Consider the following 18671-nt stretch of genomic DNA (forward strand, 5'->3'; position numbering starts at 1 on the left):
ATAAAAGAAATACCTCGACTCTGTGTGCTGACTGGCTCTTGCATATTGGGTGAACGATCCACTTTTAGGACAACACTCAGACTTCAATTCAAAAAGGCATTCCACCTTTAGCCTAGCTTTAAATACATGAACAGTCCCAGTCAATACAAGATCACTTTTTGTGCTTAAGTTCATGATTATTCTTAAGCACTTTACCAAACTATCATTAATTCAAAGTCCTGAGTTTCTGAAATTAAGCAACTTATCATCAAGGCACTGAAGACAGTGAGCCTGGAAACTCAGTGTCACACTAATTAGTACAAAATTTCACAGTACATAGAGAAAAGAGTAATCCTGCGGGTCATATGAAAGCACAAGAAGCAAACCCTGGAGTGTGATTTTGTTGAAGGTTTGGAAGAAAGCAAAGGCTTTGATTTCTCCTATCTGAAAAAAGGAATACTCACAGGAAACTTGTACAGATTAATTGTTAGAAAAGCATTTTGATTTCTTCAGACAGAAGGTCCTCCCTGAAGTAAAAGGATTAGTGCTGTGCAAGTACCACAATTGAAACAAGAACTTTGCGGTTTTTTTCCTGCTGTTGCAAATGTCAGCGCAGCACAGCATGAATATAAGTACAGAGGGATTTTTTTAAAACTGCAAGCAATGACATCCAAAGGAAAATAATGGCACTGTTACACTTGACCCAGAAGTTCCTGATGCTCAGCTTCATTTCCAAGAATGCACGATTCAAGCTTCGTACCACATAAACTGTTTCATTTACAGCACTCACTCAGAAACAAGTCTCCTCACAAATGTGATTACTTCCACTTAGGAATGCTGAAAAAGTCCTTTCTGCCTACTGCTTATGTTCACCACAGTATTCACCACAGTATTTCATGAAGACTAACAGCAGCACATAGGAAGATTTCAAGCTGAGCTGTGGCCCACTCTCTTAAATTCTTCTTGAAGTCTGAAAAGTGATTTGAATAATTTTATACACACTGGAAATTCTTTGGATTGTTCCTCACACCAATCCAGAAGCTTTTAGAAATCTATGAGGACTTACACAGTCAAAGCAAATGGCCTTTCTCACATTCCAACCTGATGAAAAGTGTTCAAGAAGTAAGCATCATGCTGGTCCTTTTGGAAAGGGAAAGGAATCCAAAGCAGCACTGGTCTTCAACTTCAAACACATTCACAGCTAATTCCTCTACTCCCATTATGCTCACCTCATTCCTCCTTCAGTAGGAAAGGAACAATTTACACTGCAAAATCAGTGCAAACTACCAGTTTAAGTCATCTATCCATTTGACAGTCAAATAAGCACCTTCACATTGCTCCATGTACTTAGGTAAGTTTGTATTAAAACCACTGTTATTCCACTATTTGCTTATTAATTCTTTGCCATAAGACCAAAAGTAATTGATTGATGATGTACAAGATCTGTTCATCATGCAAGTCATCTCTTTTGTATGCTTGTGTGTTTGTATTCAGTTTCTAGAGCTCAGATTGAATCCTAAAACCTCCAGTGAAAAGATCAGCTTTTGTTCTTCAGGTAGGGCAATGTGATTTCAAAAGCTGATTTCACCTGCTGCTACAGTGATTCTTTGCTAAGTAAAACAGGTATACTGCATGTGTCTGCTCCACATCCACCTCTTCTGGTGTAAAGTTTATCAATCTCTTTTTTTTAACCATTCATCTGTGCTCTTTATTAGGTATATCAAAATAACATCAACACTTACTTCTAGGACTACTGCACCTTTGACATGAGAAAGGAGATGTTTATGTATCAATGAGCCTGTGTTTCAGACTGTCCACATGCTCAGGAAGACATCACAGTATCAGGTCATGTTCAGAAGACTGGGGGTTAGGTGTTAGAATGTTTCTAAGGGTTAGAAATGCTGCTGCTGCCATCAGTGATGTCTTCTGTATTTATCCTACCTTCTATAAAGCTGAAAGACTACTAGACTATAACTGCTATCTAGCTATTTTAACCAACTTTGTATAGTGAAGAATATAATGACTACACATTTACACTATTACTCTGTCTACAGCAGATCAGTGAGATATACTTGGTCTCTCTTAGCCATTCATGGATAAAAATAAGGCTCACCTGGCTTATTTTCATCTTTCAAGACTTGCATGACAGCTCAATGAGCAGTCAGTACATCACTTTGCATTTCTAGACACTGAAAAATGTCTGTAAGATCCCCAGCCAATGATACAGTTCTAGCTGCATAATTATACAAAAGTCATAAAAAGAAGCAGTTGAGTTCCACAGGAAGCTTGACTAGACAGTCGTATTGGCACTAAAACTTTTCTCATTTTTCCTTATGAGATTTTTCCAGTTGCCCATGCTCACTCTGTAAGGAGTCATTTAAGTGAAAACCTCGCATTGCTCCCTGCAGAGAATTTCACTTTTCAGATTTTGACACCATACCTAAAATAATTCCATCTGGAATGTATCTGTTGCTACTATCTTTCAGATTTCAAGCTCCACTGCAACAAACCTGGTGCAAAACAGGAAGAGACACAAACCAAAAAAATCCCTAAACCCAACAAACAACGCCCCTGCCCTGAAACCACAACAACAAACCAAAGAGAAATACCAAACCCATAACAACGCAGGTTTAGAACCAAAGCCTACATAAAAAAGCACAGCTATGGCAGAGCAAGGCATGAGTATAGATATTCAGCCTTTTAAGAGGGAAAACATACTAGAACTGCAAATCAAAACTTCTAAATAATCTGAGCAAATGCCACAAGAATTTTTCCAGGTTGCGGTGGTGCACTTCTCCCCTCCTCCGGGCTGTTCTGGGGCCTCGGGAGCTGCTGGCGAGGCCTCAGTGCTGTGAGAAATGAGCTGAGCGGTCAAGCACCCCCTGACTGTACCAATAACTCTCACTCAGCTAAGGCAGAGCACAGCACTGTCCATACTGGAACTCCTGTTGACTGGTGAAAGCAGGGAAGAAGAATGGAAACGAACAGTTACTCCCTGGCAACCCCACAATATTCCTTACGGACCATAGCCCGAGTGGTAACCAAGTGGAACGATGCATTGTTTTCGGAATTTTGAAGAAATGGCTAACTTGCACTGCAGTTGAATGGAATTTTGCTGATGACTAAAGCCAATCTTATGGCCTTATATAAAGTGACCCCAAAGTGAGACCCTTCTGAGCAATCCAGGACCCCAGCGGGCTGTCACCAGCATCTCACTCCGCACCACTCAGAGCTCACAAACCACTAAGGCTGTGATACTAGGGGGACCGCTGTGGAAAGTCAATGATGGGGCCTGGGCTGATACCTCTGCTCCTTTGAGGCTCAACCCTTCACCCAGAGAGGAACACAAAGGCATAAGATGTATTTCACTGAAACTTGAGGGGAAAATTTTAGTAGATACACCTTTGCTATAATATATATTGCAAGCTTGAAGTAGTTAGGTTAATTATGTAATGTTGTGATATAAAACAAATTTTACGGATTTGCTGCTAAAATCTTACAGATAATCTTGAACTGTGAACAAACTTTCTCTCTTCTCTCTTTCTGTCCCCCCCTTTAGATCTAATCTGTTGTTCAAGTTTGAGACTAGGAATAGATCCAGCTGCACTAAACTCTGTGAGTTTAGAAAGCAAGGGAGTCTGCTCTGAACCTCATGACTCAGCAGAAGAGTCTCCCCTACTCTTTACCCCACTTCCTCTACCTTTCCCTTTAGAAAGAAACCATTGATGAAGTCTGAGACTAAGACTGGATCCAGCCACAGCTAAACTCTGTGAGATTTTAGAAAGCAAGGGGGGGGTCTACCCTAAAACTTGTGACTCAACAAAAGGATCTCCTTTACCTTTTTATACCTTTGATCATTATAAACTTTTCAACACTATTCTGACTCAATTTCAGCTTGATTTATCTCAATGCAATCAAGTAATAGAGTGAACCTTGCCATAGAATCTTTTGCAGTTGCATTTCCACAAATTCATATTAAACCTACTTCACTTAAACTCTTTGGTGGTAATTCTTTAAGGAACCTGACCTAGCCACTCCTTCCATGACACAGGTCTACGAAATTCAAGCAAAGCAAACAGAAGACTCAATGAAACAGAAATACAATCCATCTATGTAATGAAATCAAATGAAGGGATGCTTATGAACATACTCCACAAAGACATTAAGAAAGATAGTTTTAGTGTTATGCACTGAGAAAAACAGCATGGTTGGTATCACTGAATTCAGGTAGTTACTGAATTAAGCAGTCACTTCAGTGAGTTGCAAAACACATTTTAGAGTGAAATCTAAAAAACTGCAGATGCCTTTTGAGTTGAATCCATTTCAACAGAACAGAAAACCCATGAGTACATTTGTATTGTAATGACCACTGATGCCTAGAAACACCTGATATGCTAACAATTCAAGTGAAAATGGTGCCTCTCTTCCCCATCTTTCAAAATACAGTTTCTAAGAATAAGAAAATACCTCTTCCAGTATTGAGAAAGGCAGACACATCTATTAGTCCTGTAAGTTCTTACTAAACTAAATTATCTACAAATTTTAACTTTGTAATGAGCTAGTTGTCTGGAAACAGAAAATAAACCTTGTATTAATATGAAAAGAAACAAAGTTGTGCATTCATGTGGTCTCATTTGATACTGTCATTTAGCAAGACTACAAAATTATTACCTAGCCAAGAATGTTTCATTTCATTCTTTCCTATAGTATCACACACATTCTCCAATTTCAGCTATCAGGTGAAAAAAAGGCCATAAACTCAGGCATCAATCTAACAGAAGTTTCAGATTTAGCAGGTACCCATACCATGTCTAAGCAACGGCAACTGCACTTTGTCCTAACTGTTTGGAATTAGAAGTATTAGCATTTTCGTTGTTAAATCCCATGGCAGGTGGAGCTAAGTGAAATGTGCATGAGCGACATTTATCAAAGGTCTTCTATCAGCTACGTTGAAACAGCATACTGTTTTTTGACCACATCTATCTGGTATGCGAAAAACACTTATTCTGAAAAACCTGGTGTGTCAACTCACACATAAACAATAGTATTACAATAATCATATGGCATCTTATACAGTATTCCACTGAGGATTGTTTTCCACACAATCATGCACATGTAAGCATCTTAGGCACAAAATGCAGTGTAACTGCTATACAGGACACAGTACTCAGCAGACTGTAAGCAATAAATACTAATTTGGTAGTTTTGTCAACACCAAAATAATTTCACTATAAAATCAATTTTAACAATTTATTTTCTTTACTTTATGCATAACTAACAGCAGAAATTATATAAACATACTACTGATTTGAAATCTATTGATATATGCCTACCTTGAGAAGTGGGAGTCCAGCTTTTCTACTCAGTTTTTCTGCTGGCTAAGAGAAACAGCCCATGTTTCCAAATGAGCTTCCAAATGCTAAACATTTTATTGAAGAGTATAGGCATAATTTACTTGCAGAAAGGCGCATTCTTCAGTACAGCAATATACACATGCCAGTTTACACAACTCTTGACTTCTGTTTTTGTAATCAATGACTTGCCAATCTCTAGCATGCTTAATGTACTGAATTACTACACTGCAACTGCCAACATGCTGTCTCAGACAGGATCCCAGCACACCAAACATAACACACAGTTCCAAAATACATCGTCTAACAAGTTGTATTACTGAACAGATTAATTCCATAGAGAATAAAAAGCTGGATCATACTAAACAAAAATTGTTAAGATGACAGTCATACTTTCTTGTTGGTCTTTCCAACCTTTCACTATCAAATGTTTCCATTTCCTCACTCACCACTGCTCTTGTATTGCTCTGGAAGGCAAAAGGTAAAGAATGCCATTTAATTTGCTTTCCTAGTATTTGTATTTAGGGGGGTTGTTTTTGAATAAAAGGAGATTAAAACAAAACAAAGTGCTTTAGCTGTCAAAAAACTTTGCCAGCAAAGTTTCAGACTTGACCCTTCATCATAACACTGCCCCTACCTGAAGCTCTAAAGCACGGAGAAAAGTACTAAAAAGAATCTTCAGTTTGGATGAGGTCTTGAGGTACTGGGCAGACACTGAGACAAAACCCCAGATGCATGGTATCCATTAGTTGTCATAAATCCAAAGATGTGCAGCTCTCATCTTACCCAGATTATTAACTCAAAGAACTGAAGGTTCAAGTCCTGCAGAACATTGAGATGCTGCCAGGCCTGAGCAGCATAAAGGATTTTAACTGTAAGCCAGACCAAGGATTCTCTTGCATTCTCAGTATGTGGCACTCTGGACCCCTACTGAACCCAGAATCATTCTCATCATGGTCCCATTAAATAGCTGTGCATGAAGCTGAATAACACAATTAAGAATCAGTGGAATTCTTCAAGGTCAGTGATTTCTCTGGCAAGAAAGGCACATATAATTCTGGCAGCTAGTTAAAAAGTTCTGCATGGAGGACCTGCTCACATTTCTAGGATCCATGACCACACTGGGAACACAGTGTTATGAATCCAAACCTCACTTCACATTCAATTCAACACAGTGACAAAAATAAGCACCAGCCTGTATCAAATTCTTTATTCAATGAAACTGCAAAAAAAAAAAATTACTACGATTTGAGTAATAATATTTTCAGTTCAGTGATGTTCAATTAGATAATCACAATTTATAGAGCCACTGAGCAAGGCTCCTTTGGCATTTCTGACAAAATTGAAACTCTCTCACTTGTATGATAGTTCTGATCTTTTGAGAGTACCTTTAATTTGATGGAAATCCAAAAACTTTTCAACACTACCCAGAATGTTTCTGCCTTTGCAAAGAACAGTTGCAACAGAGCTCCCACTCTAAAGCAGATGGTCTTACAACATGCCACTCTGAGAGCTGCCAGTTAAAGCATGAAAACTTCATTCAATAACCCAGCATCCAAGTGTTAGATCTAAAGAGGTCCCAAGCAAATTCTGGTTCTTTGCAATTAGAGGCGGGAACATTTGAAAAACTGCATTGCCGCATCCAGAAATCATAACATACTAGCATTTTGGAAACTGTATTCTTTAAGAATGCAAAAGGGAAAGTTTTCTAAGTATCAAAAAATAACTTTTAAACACTGCAGGTGTATGTTTCATTTCTCACTGGATGCCTTCAAAAGAAAACACACATCCTTCAAGTGATTACACCCTCTTCTGCCACAATATAAGACATGTTTACTTTGTATGCTTCCCAACCAAAAATAACACATTGCCATTGCATACTCAGTTTATAGCACAGGAGCTTGCAGAAAGTCACTTCTTTCTCATTTTAAACACTGCTGGTATTAGAAGAGGAAGAAACATTATTATTACTTTTATTTATTATAAAAGGACAATAGAAACAATATGAGTTCATTCAGGTTATTAAATTCTACTTCAATTTTAAATTGGGACAGAAAGAAATTAATTATAGCCATCCAAGGACAGGTTTGGAAGAAGAGATTTGTCAACAAGGGCATGTGTGGGGGTGTTTTTTTTGTCTTAACTGAAGAAGCAGTGCAGCTTGGAACATACCATAACTTAAAAACTTCTGCTGCATTCTGAGAAAAAAATAAGAATTTACAGAATGTCCCGCCTGCCCAAATTATGCTGACAACTAAGTATTTGAAGTGGATCTCATATGACTTCAGACTGGGTAATAACCCAAATAAACTTGGTGAATCGATCTGAAGAATATTTAATCTCACTAAACATCATGTAGTAGCCAATAAATACAGAAGCTAGAGGATGTTAAAACCATCACTGAGCACAGCTGTGCCCTCTGGCCTGTCATTAATGGACTTCATCATCGGTTGCTGTAACATTAGATTTCCTTTAGAAATACTTTTAAAGAGGTTAAGACTCTACAATTCTCTTGGCTTCTTTCAGAAGGAATTTTCTAGACTGGTAACATAATGGCAGTCCTACAGAAAACATCGTACTAAATGAAATACTGTGAACCAATGGAGCAGGGAGATGGGAACAGCGGGGAAGATAGGAGAGTTGTACTTTACACAGAAATATTTTAAAAGTAAATAAATAAAAATGTTATAAAAGCATTAATAACCTTGACATGATGTCTTTCCGGAGGAAGAGATGATTGTGATAAACATCTTGTAATGAACTGCCTCTGCCAGTCATGAACCCCGAAGGAAAAGCCCTGTGATTCCAGAGTCACTGCTCAGCTGGACAAAGCTGTCCTCCAAAAATGCAACACACTCTTATGAAACTAGCAAGATAAGAGAATTTCATGACACTGATAAGTCAATTACTATCTGCAGAAAGAGAACCAGTGTTAATCAGAAAATGTATGTTCACAGATCTAGACACACGAGTGTCATACTTTGGTGGAAGTTTTAAGTCTGTTTTCACCTTTATGTTCTTTGTTGGGGTTTTTTTGTTCATCCTAGGTTTGTTCAAACGGATATATCATTGTCATCTTGAGACGTTAACAACCATCCAAGTTGTCAGTGCTTCTGGTACAGTACATTGTGGGTTACATTTGTGTTCTCTTGTGTTTTTTAAAATTTATTTTAAAATAGCAAGCTTACTGCTGGAAAAAGCACCGACTGAAAATATATTTGCTAGAAGAAAAAAAACCCACTTTATAATAATAAAATAATAAAATCTTTGTAATAATAGAAATTTTACTGCTGTCAAATACAGAAAAAGCACACTTGCTTCAGATGACTTACTGTCCTAAGAAGGGAAATCATGGGAAAAAATAGGCAACAACAACATTTAAATTGAATTTCACTTCTGATTTAGGGGGGAAGCAAGTCAGAGCAGCACATAATTTTAAGCAGTATCTGCTCTGAGACAAATACCCATTCACACCTCAGCAAGTCTGGCGTACCAAGTCTATCACAGAATCCTTGACTCAGAGAACAACTTAGGTTGGAAGGGATCTCTGGAGGTCACCTAGCCCACCCCACCCCACAAAGGAGGGCCAACTGGATTAGGCTACACAGGGACTATTCCACTTGCTTTTTAAAGGAGAAATGGTAGCTTTAACAACTGTAAAATAAGGTCCAAAAATTGCTTGTTATATTTCTTAGCTCTTTATGGTTGTTTGGGTTCACCCTTTGATATCTGCAGGTGTCACAACCTCTTCCAATGAAAGCAAGGTGCAAGATTCCTCTCCTTTTGGGTGGATCATGGACCACAACACTTGCATAACAACAGCTCTGAAGCCTTTTGGTTGTGGTTACCATAGCTGACTGTTCCCTGTGATCACAGTGCTGCTGTAGCCATCATCTTATAGTCTACGTGTTCTCTATCCTAAAACACCACATGAAATGAGAAAAGGGGGTTTCTTCTTGATTTTTTTGAAGTAAACATATTTATACTGCTCAAAACTTCTGGCAATCTGAAAAAATGACTTGGGTAGAACTGGCATTTTGAAATAACCTAGAAAACACAGCTGGCAATGTGTCTTGTTTAACAGCATTCTAAACAACTCCATTACCTCTTAGCAACCTTAGTATCTCTTCCTAGAGTATGCAAAACAGAAAAAAGCGTATCCCAGTACAACTGCAATTCTTATTAAAACGATCCAGTAGGTTCAGCAGAAATATAAAATAGATTCCTCGGTCTGTCATTGTCCCAAAATGATCCCCAGGTAGCTACTTGTTAATTATGTCTTCCTTTCTATCTTTTTGATAAAACCTTAAAACTGAATCAGTATATCCAGACAGTAAATGTGTCAGTAACTGAGTGAACATGTGGTATTCTTTATTTATTGCAGAGCAGTTCCACATCTTTCATTACGATTGCCTGAAATTCAGAATCTCCTCTGAACCGCAATTAGGATAAAACCTATCGGAATCTTTCTGGAACATCACCGCAAAATCTACCAGACACACCCTCTACTGCAAAGTGTTATTCTTAATAGCCAGCTACAGAAATCAGTGCAACTTGCCAAAAGTAATGCAAAGCAATGGTATGCCCTTTAAGTATTACACACTGTGACGGACCAATAAACCCCTACAATATAAGGGTCACACCAGCAAAGGTGATGTGCCCGTGAAGCTCAGAGAATAATGCAGGGTGGGACTGACCACTGCTGTTGCAAAGAAACTGACTCAACACAAAGACGACCTTTGTTTTAGATACACAGCTATCAACAGTTCAGTGGATCAACCAATGGTATGAATGCTTCTCCCCAGTTCATTAAGAGTGTGAACATGTCTCTCAGTCAGTCAGATCAGCATATGGGGAAGCAAATACATGGCTCAGCCCAACATATAGTATAAAAACTAGACAGCCAACAAGAGAATTTCGAAGTGAGCAAGGGGCTTGAGCTGACTTCAGCCCCCATATTCCTTCCTGGCAACTGGGGACACTTAACAACATGACAGTGAGAGATGGGTAATGGGAATCATTAATTGGTACTGTGACTGAACTGTATATTGCAATTGCTGTATTTTGCTAAATATAACTTACATTTGTATTGCGATTTCAGTACGTTTTGTACCACCTGCTGAATCTGAAATCCTGTGTAACAACTATCTTTAAACAAGTAATTTGACATTACATATTGTATCTTCCATGCATGGAATATCTAAAATAACCTGGTCAGAGAGTATTGCACTGTGATAACAAAAAATGACACTGGCTGCCCTGTGACATTTATGGACAAATATGATTTAGGAATAAATGATACTTATTAGTAAATAAGACCATCTTCTTTATTTTGCCCAATACTCCAAATCCAGCTGACTCGACAACACAATGGTGCCGCAGAGGCAGATGCACTACTATTAGTCCTGAGGATTAACAGCCAAATCGCTCCTCAATGCCATTTCCACAGTAAAAAGTTTGGCCATGACCATTTTGTCTACAGAGTATGCCTACATTCAAATGAAAAATGCTTACATTGAAATGTCAGATACAAAAGGGGAATTATTTTTGTGGCCTACATAAGTAGTTTTCCAGTTTCTGCTAACAGATTATAATTACTTAAAGTATAGAATTCCTTAATGTATTTTGTGTCCGCAATGAATCCAACATGAAGTTGAAGACCAAACAAAAAGAAGTAACATGCAAATTAAGAGCCACTGTCAGTGTTTTAGATCACAAAGTTTCGGCAAAACCTAGTAACACTGCAAATCATGCTATGTGCTCTGAAAAAAATAAAATCTTCTTACTACTAGACAAAGCAGTAATTTCTCCACCTAAAATACATTGCTCAATTTAGTGTTGCTGAAGCTATCCAGTGTCTCTCAAGCTATCACTATATACCATTTCTTACAAAAAGTGCAAGAGTACTAGCTATCTTATTAGCAAAACCAGAAGACAAGGTTAAAAATCTGTTCCAGCCTTGCAAAAAAAAGCAAATGAAATGTCAAAATACGTAAAATGGCAAAGCTTTGGGAAGCAAAAACAGGGAGAAGAAGAGAAGAAAACAACATGGTAACACTAGTAAGCCACCTATCGTAATCAAGGGACACAAAACAAAAGTTGCCACTGCAACGAATGCTTCCAAGATGAAAAGAGGCTGGGTACAGAAACAGATGCAGGAGGAGGAACTGTTTGTGACTAGATGACTTTTAAGGGTCCCTTCCAACTCAAACTATTGTACGATACAACATAGTGCATTTGTAACAGGAAAAATTGCCACAATATCTTTGACATTTCCAGCTTCCAAAATACAGAAATCACGCCAGTGATGAAGACGCACTAAAAAGGATTTTGGTAGCTGACTTGAAAGTGCAGCTGGTAACACCATTTTCATTCAGTGAGGGCATAAATCACACAGTTCAGATGGGGAAAAAAAAAAAAGCAGCCGCAGCACTTTTAGCAGCCGTAGCAGGTAATAGGGAAATCAAGTAAAATGGGAAATATCCTGAGGCTGGGTGTTCCCCAGACCAGTTAGACTGAACGCAGGCCAATAAGGTTCCTATGCAACTTATTTTACTCACTAATTCTGTATGTGGAAAAAACCTTACCTATACAGAGATCATCCTTGGGAGCCTGGCAGTGCCCTTCAACAGCAGATCTGCACAGGTAAGGAACTGCACCTACACTATTGGCTAAAGAGTTCAAACTGAAATCATGATGTTAACTATGTACAAGGCCAAGGATATAAAGTAAGGCAAAAAGAGCATGAGAAGTAAATCAGACCTCAGAAAGTGAAACTGGCAGAAACTTGAGCCCAAGAAGAAGATAATGATCCTCTGATAGCATCTCAACACAAACTCGTCATTTTAAGAGTAGTTTTTAAGCATACACTGTTTAAACAACATCTAGCTTTGTAATTCCTCCTGAATGTTAAACTTAAGTCAACATAATTTATTCTCAGACAATTTTTCAGTTCATTATATTACTCTGCTATGCTAGTTTCTTTCAGATCAATACACAAATACATATGGACTGAGTGAATAAACAGCAAGAAACCCACTTCCACAAAAAGCTTGGAAAGGGGTTTTAAATACTATGCCTAGCATTTTCATTCTTGAAAATTCCTTGGTTTGCATAGAGTACTTGATACATGAAATTGATTAGATGCCAGGATAGATGGCCTTATAGGAAGTACACTGGCTTCTGTTGAAATCACTGGGAAAAAAAACCAAAATATTTGCCCAGAAATAGGAAATGTAGTCCAGCAGGAACTGTGTGTATTTTACATTTTTGACATGCAAGTTACTGTGCACTATTCATTGAAGGCCTTTTGTTATGGCTACTGAAAAAATTAAAAGGGGAAGATGGAGGGAGGGCTAGCTCTTCTTGTGAGTCCTGCAAAAGTGAAGCTAGTACTTTTAATGCTATTCATGTAGTATGCACTTTGGGTAAAGCCATTACATTTACACAAAACAATTAGTGCAGTCAACAAAATGGAAAACTATTCTTCCACAGTATTCAACAACAACAAAAATATCAATGTTGCAGCACACTTTATTATAGTGTTACTTTTACAAAGTAGCCCTTCTGAGACTCCGAGAACTTGAGCTTTGATAAAACCACATGGTTATAAGGTTACATCATCACCTATGTCAACACTATTATGAAAACATAACTTGTTGTACTGGTGCAGAAGTTGACTGAAAATTAGGTGCTTGCTAGAATCAGGTACCTAAGCAGTTGCCCATGGAAAAGCTCAAAGAGATTAAATCCCTTTCCCATGGTTATCTATTGAGACAGTGGCAGAGAGAGAAAGCACCCTCTGACCAACCTCTGTGGTTATGCTGTTTAAGGCTTCTGCACTGCAAACTGCAGTCTAAATACTAAATAAGGGACAGACTACATTACTTAACCCAAATGGTTAGCCAGCTTGCCAAACGACAAGAAAACTCTCTACTAAACCTTCAGCATACCTGGGTGGCAGGTACATTACAGTGGCATGAAACTGGGGAAACAAAGCAAGATGAGGAAGACCTGTAAGAATTAGGACAGGAGAAACTGGTACCTGTCCACAAGGACATTCTTTCCCCTTCCTTCCATCTTGAGTACCTGAAGTTGTCTCAGCCTTCCACTTCTCAACAGTGGTACGGTATTGTCTGCTCTCAAATGAGGTTTTCATAGTAGTATGTGACATGTGTCATAGGCTTAGCTCGTGCTTCTTTCCAGCACGCAGTCTAAATACAGTTCAGCCTGGGAAACCACTGCGTAAACACTGAGGCCAGCATTCAAAGAACCTATGTGACCTCAATGACATCAAATGATGGGGGATGATTAATAAAATCAAATGTACTGTTAGAAGTTTGACTTTAGGACAATTGAAACAAATGAGTTGTTAATGGTTAATTCAAGATATGAGTATTTTGTATGTCCCGCTAAGCGCTTTGTTAAGCACTGGTAAATCCTTTGTCTGAAACAGTCACTTCAAAGGGAAGCACCCCCACAAAATAGATGAGCTGACTGGAAGCTCACCATAAGGAATGAGCTCAGCAAGGGAAAACCAAGGGAAAGGTAATTCTGGCACTGACCCATTGGCCATCGACTCAAGATCCCCCAGACCCAAAAAGAAGTTGAGACCGAGCATGTGAACTAATTAACATGAGAAGCAAGAGACTTGTGTTACAAGTAGGAAACTAAGTATTAAGTAATGAAGGAACTATGTAACTTGTAACCAATGTCTTTGTTTGCTGAACTGTATAAATAGTGTAAAGTTCTAACAATTGGGGAGCTAAGCATCTGTGGGTTACCACCTAGCTCCCTACTTTGCACAAACTAGAATGAAAGAATAGAAATACCTCAGTTCCTCAAGTCGATATATGAATTGGCACTGCACACTGGGTAATGAACCTGCCTATGCGACAACATTAAGAGCCAAACTCCATATCAAAAGCAAACACAGTAATTAACCTGAATAAGTTGGTTCTAAGTAGCCATTGTGTGAAGCTTTTCAACTATATTGAATACTAATGTGTATTGGCTGCTAACCATTTACTGTGTTGTCCTTTAAGTGCAGACATGATTTCAAATGTATCATCTGGCAATGGCTGGATTTTGTTGGATTTGCCTCACTGCAGTAAACAGTGCTCTAAAACGTGAAGAACTGGATAGACGTAAAATTGTTGTTTGGCAGAGAATGGGTAACCAAACAGTCCTGCAGGCTATCATTAGTCCACTAACTTAGATGGCCTGCATAGTCCCCAGCTAGTCTATAGTGTGATTCATACCATGTCTGTGCCTGCATCACCACGTCTGGGACGTCACTGTGAAAAGAAAGGGTATCATAGGATCACAGGGCAATTTGGTTTGGAAGAGACCTCAGGATACTTCCAGTCCAAGCTCCTGCTTACAGCAGGGTCAATGTGAGATCAGACCCAGTTGCTCAGAGTTGTATTCAAAAGTAGTGTGAAAACCTCCAGCAATGGAGACAGCACAGCTTCTCTGGGCAGTATGTTCCAATGCTTACTTGTCCTCTTTATCGGTAAGTAATGGATGCATTAGAGTAAAACAGAAGCCTCCCCATTACAAGTGATTTCACTCCCTATCAGGCACACTGTGAGAATGAGACCCAGCAGGGCAGGCCAGTAAGAAGGTTATCAAAAAAGAGACGAGTTATGTACTTTTCAGCCAGTCAGAATTATGGGCTGAACAGCTGTTCTTCGCAAATCTCAAGGAAAAACGCGTGAAAGGATGTCTTTGAAACAAACTGCACAGTTGACCTAAAATTCCAACCCATGCACTGAAGGGCTGACTTGTTGTAGAAGTTCACAATATCATTTTCCAGGAACAATTAACTGATGTTGGAAGAGAGAAATTAAATTTGTCAGAAAAAAAATAATTCTGTAACAATCCAATGTACTCTTAAAAATAAAAGGCCATGTAGGTAAATAGTCTATGATCCACAAGCAAAACATGAAACACAGGGACAAACCAATTTAATCTTACCTCAGCCTCACAAAGTGCCTGAAGACCCTGTAACACTATGGCAGCAGGTGCAGCTTGATCAGGTTTTGTGCATTCATTTAATACCTGGGAAATTGCAGCCAACATGTCTGCTCCGTGCTGGTATGGTCTGAATAAAAAAACATGAAGATAACAAGGCAATATTCATGCATACACACAAGTTCTATTATATACACAAAAATGTACTGAGTATTGGTTTTAAGTGACAACTAGAACATACTAAAATGGGCCAGAAAAAAGAAAGATACAAGGAAGAAGATGATAGAGAGCTCTAAAGGCTATGTGATATGGAGAATTAAATCAGCAGACATCAAGTTCCAAATAAAAGATCACCATGTGCTTAAGATATGGAAGTTTTTGTTCAAGGATGTTGTGAGTGCTAAAAGATTACATCATTCAAGAAGTGACCTAAAAGGAAAATCCACCTGGGCTATTAGACACTCCTCTGTTTCTTTGTTGCAGCCTTCTATCTCACTACTGTGTATTGCAGAGATTCTGGCAGCAAAAGTCTTCTGGCCCTCTTATTTCAGACACGAATATTTTTCCGAATTTTTTCCTGCTGCAATGTCATTTGTCCCTCCTTCAGTGATTGCATGGGCTGCTTGTTTGTTTTCCAGTCCTTTCACTTCCATTCAATTTTATCAGGTAGTGGTTTAGGAGGTGTCAACCACATATTCAGCAGCTCCTTATACTGTTTCTATACAAAATTGGGGTAAATAGCACCTGGCTAGGTGATTTATATGCATGGAACATTCAGACTTTCTCTATTTACTCTTACTTTCTTCCAAATAATTTCTAAGTGCACAAAGAACGTGATACACCTGAACTCTAACTACACCACTTACCTGCTAAAAAGAATATTACAGCTGCACTGAGATTTATCTCTTACTTTTTACTTCCCTGCCCCCGCCCCCTGCCATGTTCTTGAAAAATGCTGTTTGGCAAAATTCAAGAAGGTTGATGAAGTAAAGCAAAGGATATTTTATTTAAGAATATTTTTTTTTTAGTTGATGATGGAAAGATACATGAATGTTCCCAGCTGTTTGTGACTGATCTTCAAGAAAGCGAAAAGTGGAAACCAAAAGATAGGTGACAGAGAAAAGATGCTACTGTGCACATAAAACCAGGAAGTAAGTGATAATGTGTTTAAAAATAATCTTTATGGAAACTGTAAATCACTGTCAAGTACTGATATTCATGGATTGTTAGAGCTGGAAAGAATCAGTATCAATATATCATCCACTTAGACTTGTACAACTGTGTTCTGTGGTCAGTAGTGTATCTGAATAAAGATGAGCAATCTGCATGTGAGAAAATACACTTTTCAGAAAAGCACCCTATCTTTCTTCAAATAGATCAAAAGATAGACATGGGTTGTTTCTTCTAATATTTCATCACTCTCTTTTCATAATTTTTTTGTTTCATAATGTTTTGTTTCAGGATGAAGTAATTTTAATGTTATTTATACATGCTTTCTATTAGTTATAATACAACCCCCAAAACTTACTAGCTCTTGAGATTAGCAATGCCCGAGTCAGTACCTCATACAACTAGAAAAATATTACCCTCAATTAATACAACAGAGAAGGTAAAAATAATTATACAGAATTTCTGGAAGTAAATAAATAAATAAATAGTTTTCCCTTACAAAGATGTAAGATGGATAATGCTTGTGCTTACCTCTGCCTACATATGTCTCTTATACAAGCAGCTTTAGCAACCAGCTTTTCCCACTGAACCTCCTTGTCAACAGACAAAGAGGGTGTATCCGACATCATCAAGAACTTCTGCAATTCTGGGTAAATTCGATCCTAGAAAAGATGTAATTTAAAAGCTATCATCACACCTTCAAAAGCTAGTGACAGGATTTTCAATTGCTATCACTTTTACATGACCTCTAAATACTACTTTTATTGCATTCCATACTCTGGTTTTTGTCATCATTGGAATCTGATGCTGCACTGAGTTCTGGCTTTTGCAGACCAAATCTCTATTGCTACTTCACAAACAAAGCAGCAAATTATTGCCATCTAAAGGTCTTGTTCTTACTGCACATTATGAAAATCAGAAAGCTGTCCTTCAAACAATTCTTTCCCCTTAATTGCAATAATTGAGACATGATGAAAAGAAAAGCAGGTTTCATGAAGGACATACTATTGAAATTTTTTACTAAAGCAGAAGCAATACCCACCATTTACTTCATATTCCTGATAATGAGATACCAGTATAAGCAATGTTTCAAAATTAATTTCCTCTCTTCGTTAGTTGTAATGAAGTTTTTCAACTACACTTAGTGACACTACAATAATTTTCTAACCTGTCTTTCCCATAAGGATGTCATCAGCCGCAAAGTAATTGCTCTGAGCTTTGGCGTGCTCCCCAGCATGTATATGGCACGTAGAATCTGAGCTACACAAACCTGAAACAAATTTTTTAACCAAATGTCATTGTTACTTTTTATGGCCAAGAACAAAGACTAACCTACAAATCATTATTTTACAACCATGTACAACAGCAGATAACCGTCCAACTGCAATGTTGGTAAAAAACTGGAAGTAATTTTCTGAAAAACTTTAGTACATAACGAACCCAAGAGCATCTTCGTCAGATATAAAATGATGGCACAGTGCAGATAAAGCATGATGTACATTTCACTCTTTAAAGCAAATGTCATATGCCATCCAAAATATCAGAAAGGTATGCTGAAGCTTACAAATCAGTTACTTTAAGCAAGCTATGCATTGCTCAGTCTAAATAGTTTTTTACAAATAAATGATACAGTTTTTGTTGTACTAAAAATTTTTCATTCTGACCTTGTGTACACCCAGTGTAGGCAATGTATACAATATATCCCTGTAAAGTGCAGGTTCCAAAGGTCTTCCCAATTTAAATATCAGAACTGGGATCAGAGTTGGGACCTAAAATAAAAAAAACAGGAAATAAATTTGGAAGTAGGCTGCCAACCTGGTATCTTACATCAGATAGTAACCTTGTCAGAACATCTTAGAAACTCCTGCCTTTTTTTCATTATTTTTTCTGCTAATAGGAAAGAGAAAGGAAAATTCTAGTCTGCAAACTCGTAAGACTTACAATTTGTTTCTAAGTTATCATCTTAGCAGTTGGACTTGATGATCTCAAAGGTCTTTTCCAACCTAAATGATTCTAAGATCCTAAGAAAGCACCCTGTTATGCATGTTTAGCTGTAACCACTGCAATAATCTAATTTCCACAACAAATTCATTTTTACTTGATATTCCATTACAGGCACACTGAAAGGAACATGTGATTGAAAATGGTACATTAAAATGCATACCAAATCAATGGAGAAACTATTCCAAATCAGCT

At 38.0% G+C, this 18671-nt stretch overlaps 1 protein-coding gene across 3 annotated transcripts in view; it reads right to left on the minus strand.

The window, feature by feature from the left end:
- FOCAD (focadhesin) overlaps positions 1 to 18671 on the minus strand; it is a 123373-nt gene that overhangs the window by 59678 nt on the left and 45024 nt on the right. For all 3 annotated transcript variants that reach the window (XM_037372744.1, XM_037372745.1, XM_037372743.1), the window contains exons 13-16: positions 18140 to 18244; positions 17644 to 17745; positions 17007 to 17137; positions 15309 to 15435 (exon numbers count right to left, since the gene is read on the minus strand). In XM_037372744.1, coding sequence (XP_037228641.1) covers positions 15309 to 15435; positions 17007 to 17137; positions 17644 to 17745; positions 18140 to 18244 — 465 coding nt within the window. The remainder of the gene's footprint in view (positions 1 to 15308; positions 15436 to 17006; positions 17138 to 17643; positions 17746 to 18139; positions 18245 to 18671) is intronic.

The sequence above is a fragment of the Falco rusticolus genome, chromosome Z (assembly GCF_015220075.1).
Source record: "Falco rusticolus isolate bFalRus1 chromosome Z, bFalRus1.pri, whole genome shotgun sequence".
Taxonomy (NCBI): domain Eukaryota; kingdom Metazoa; phylum Chordata; class Aves; order Falconiformes; family Falconidae; genus Falco; species Falco rusticolus.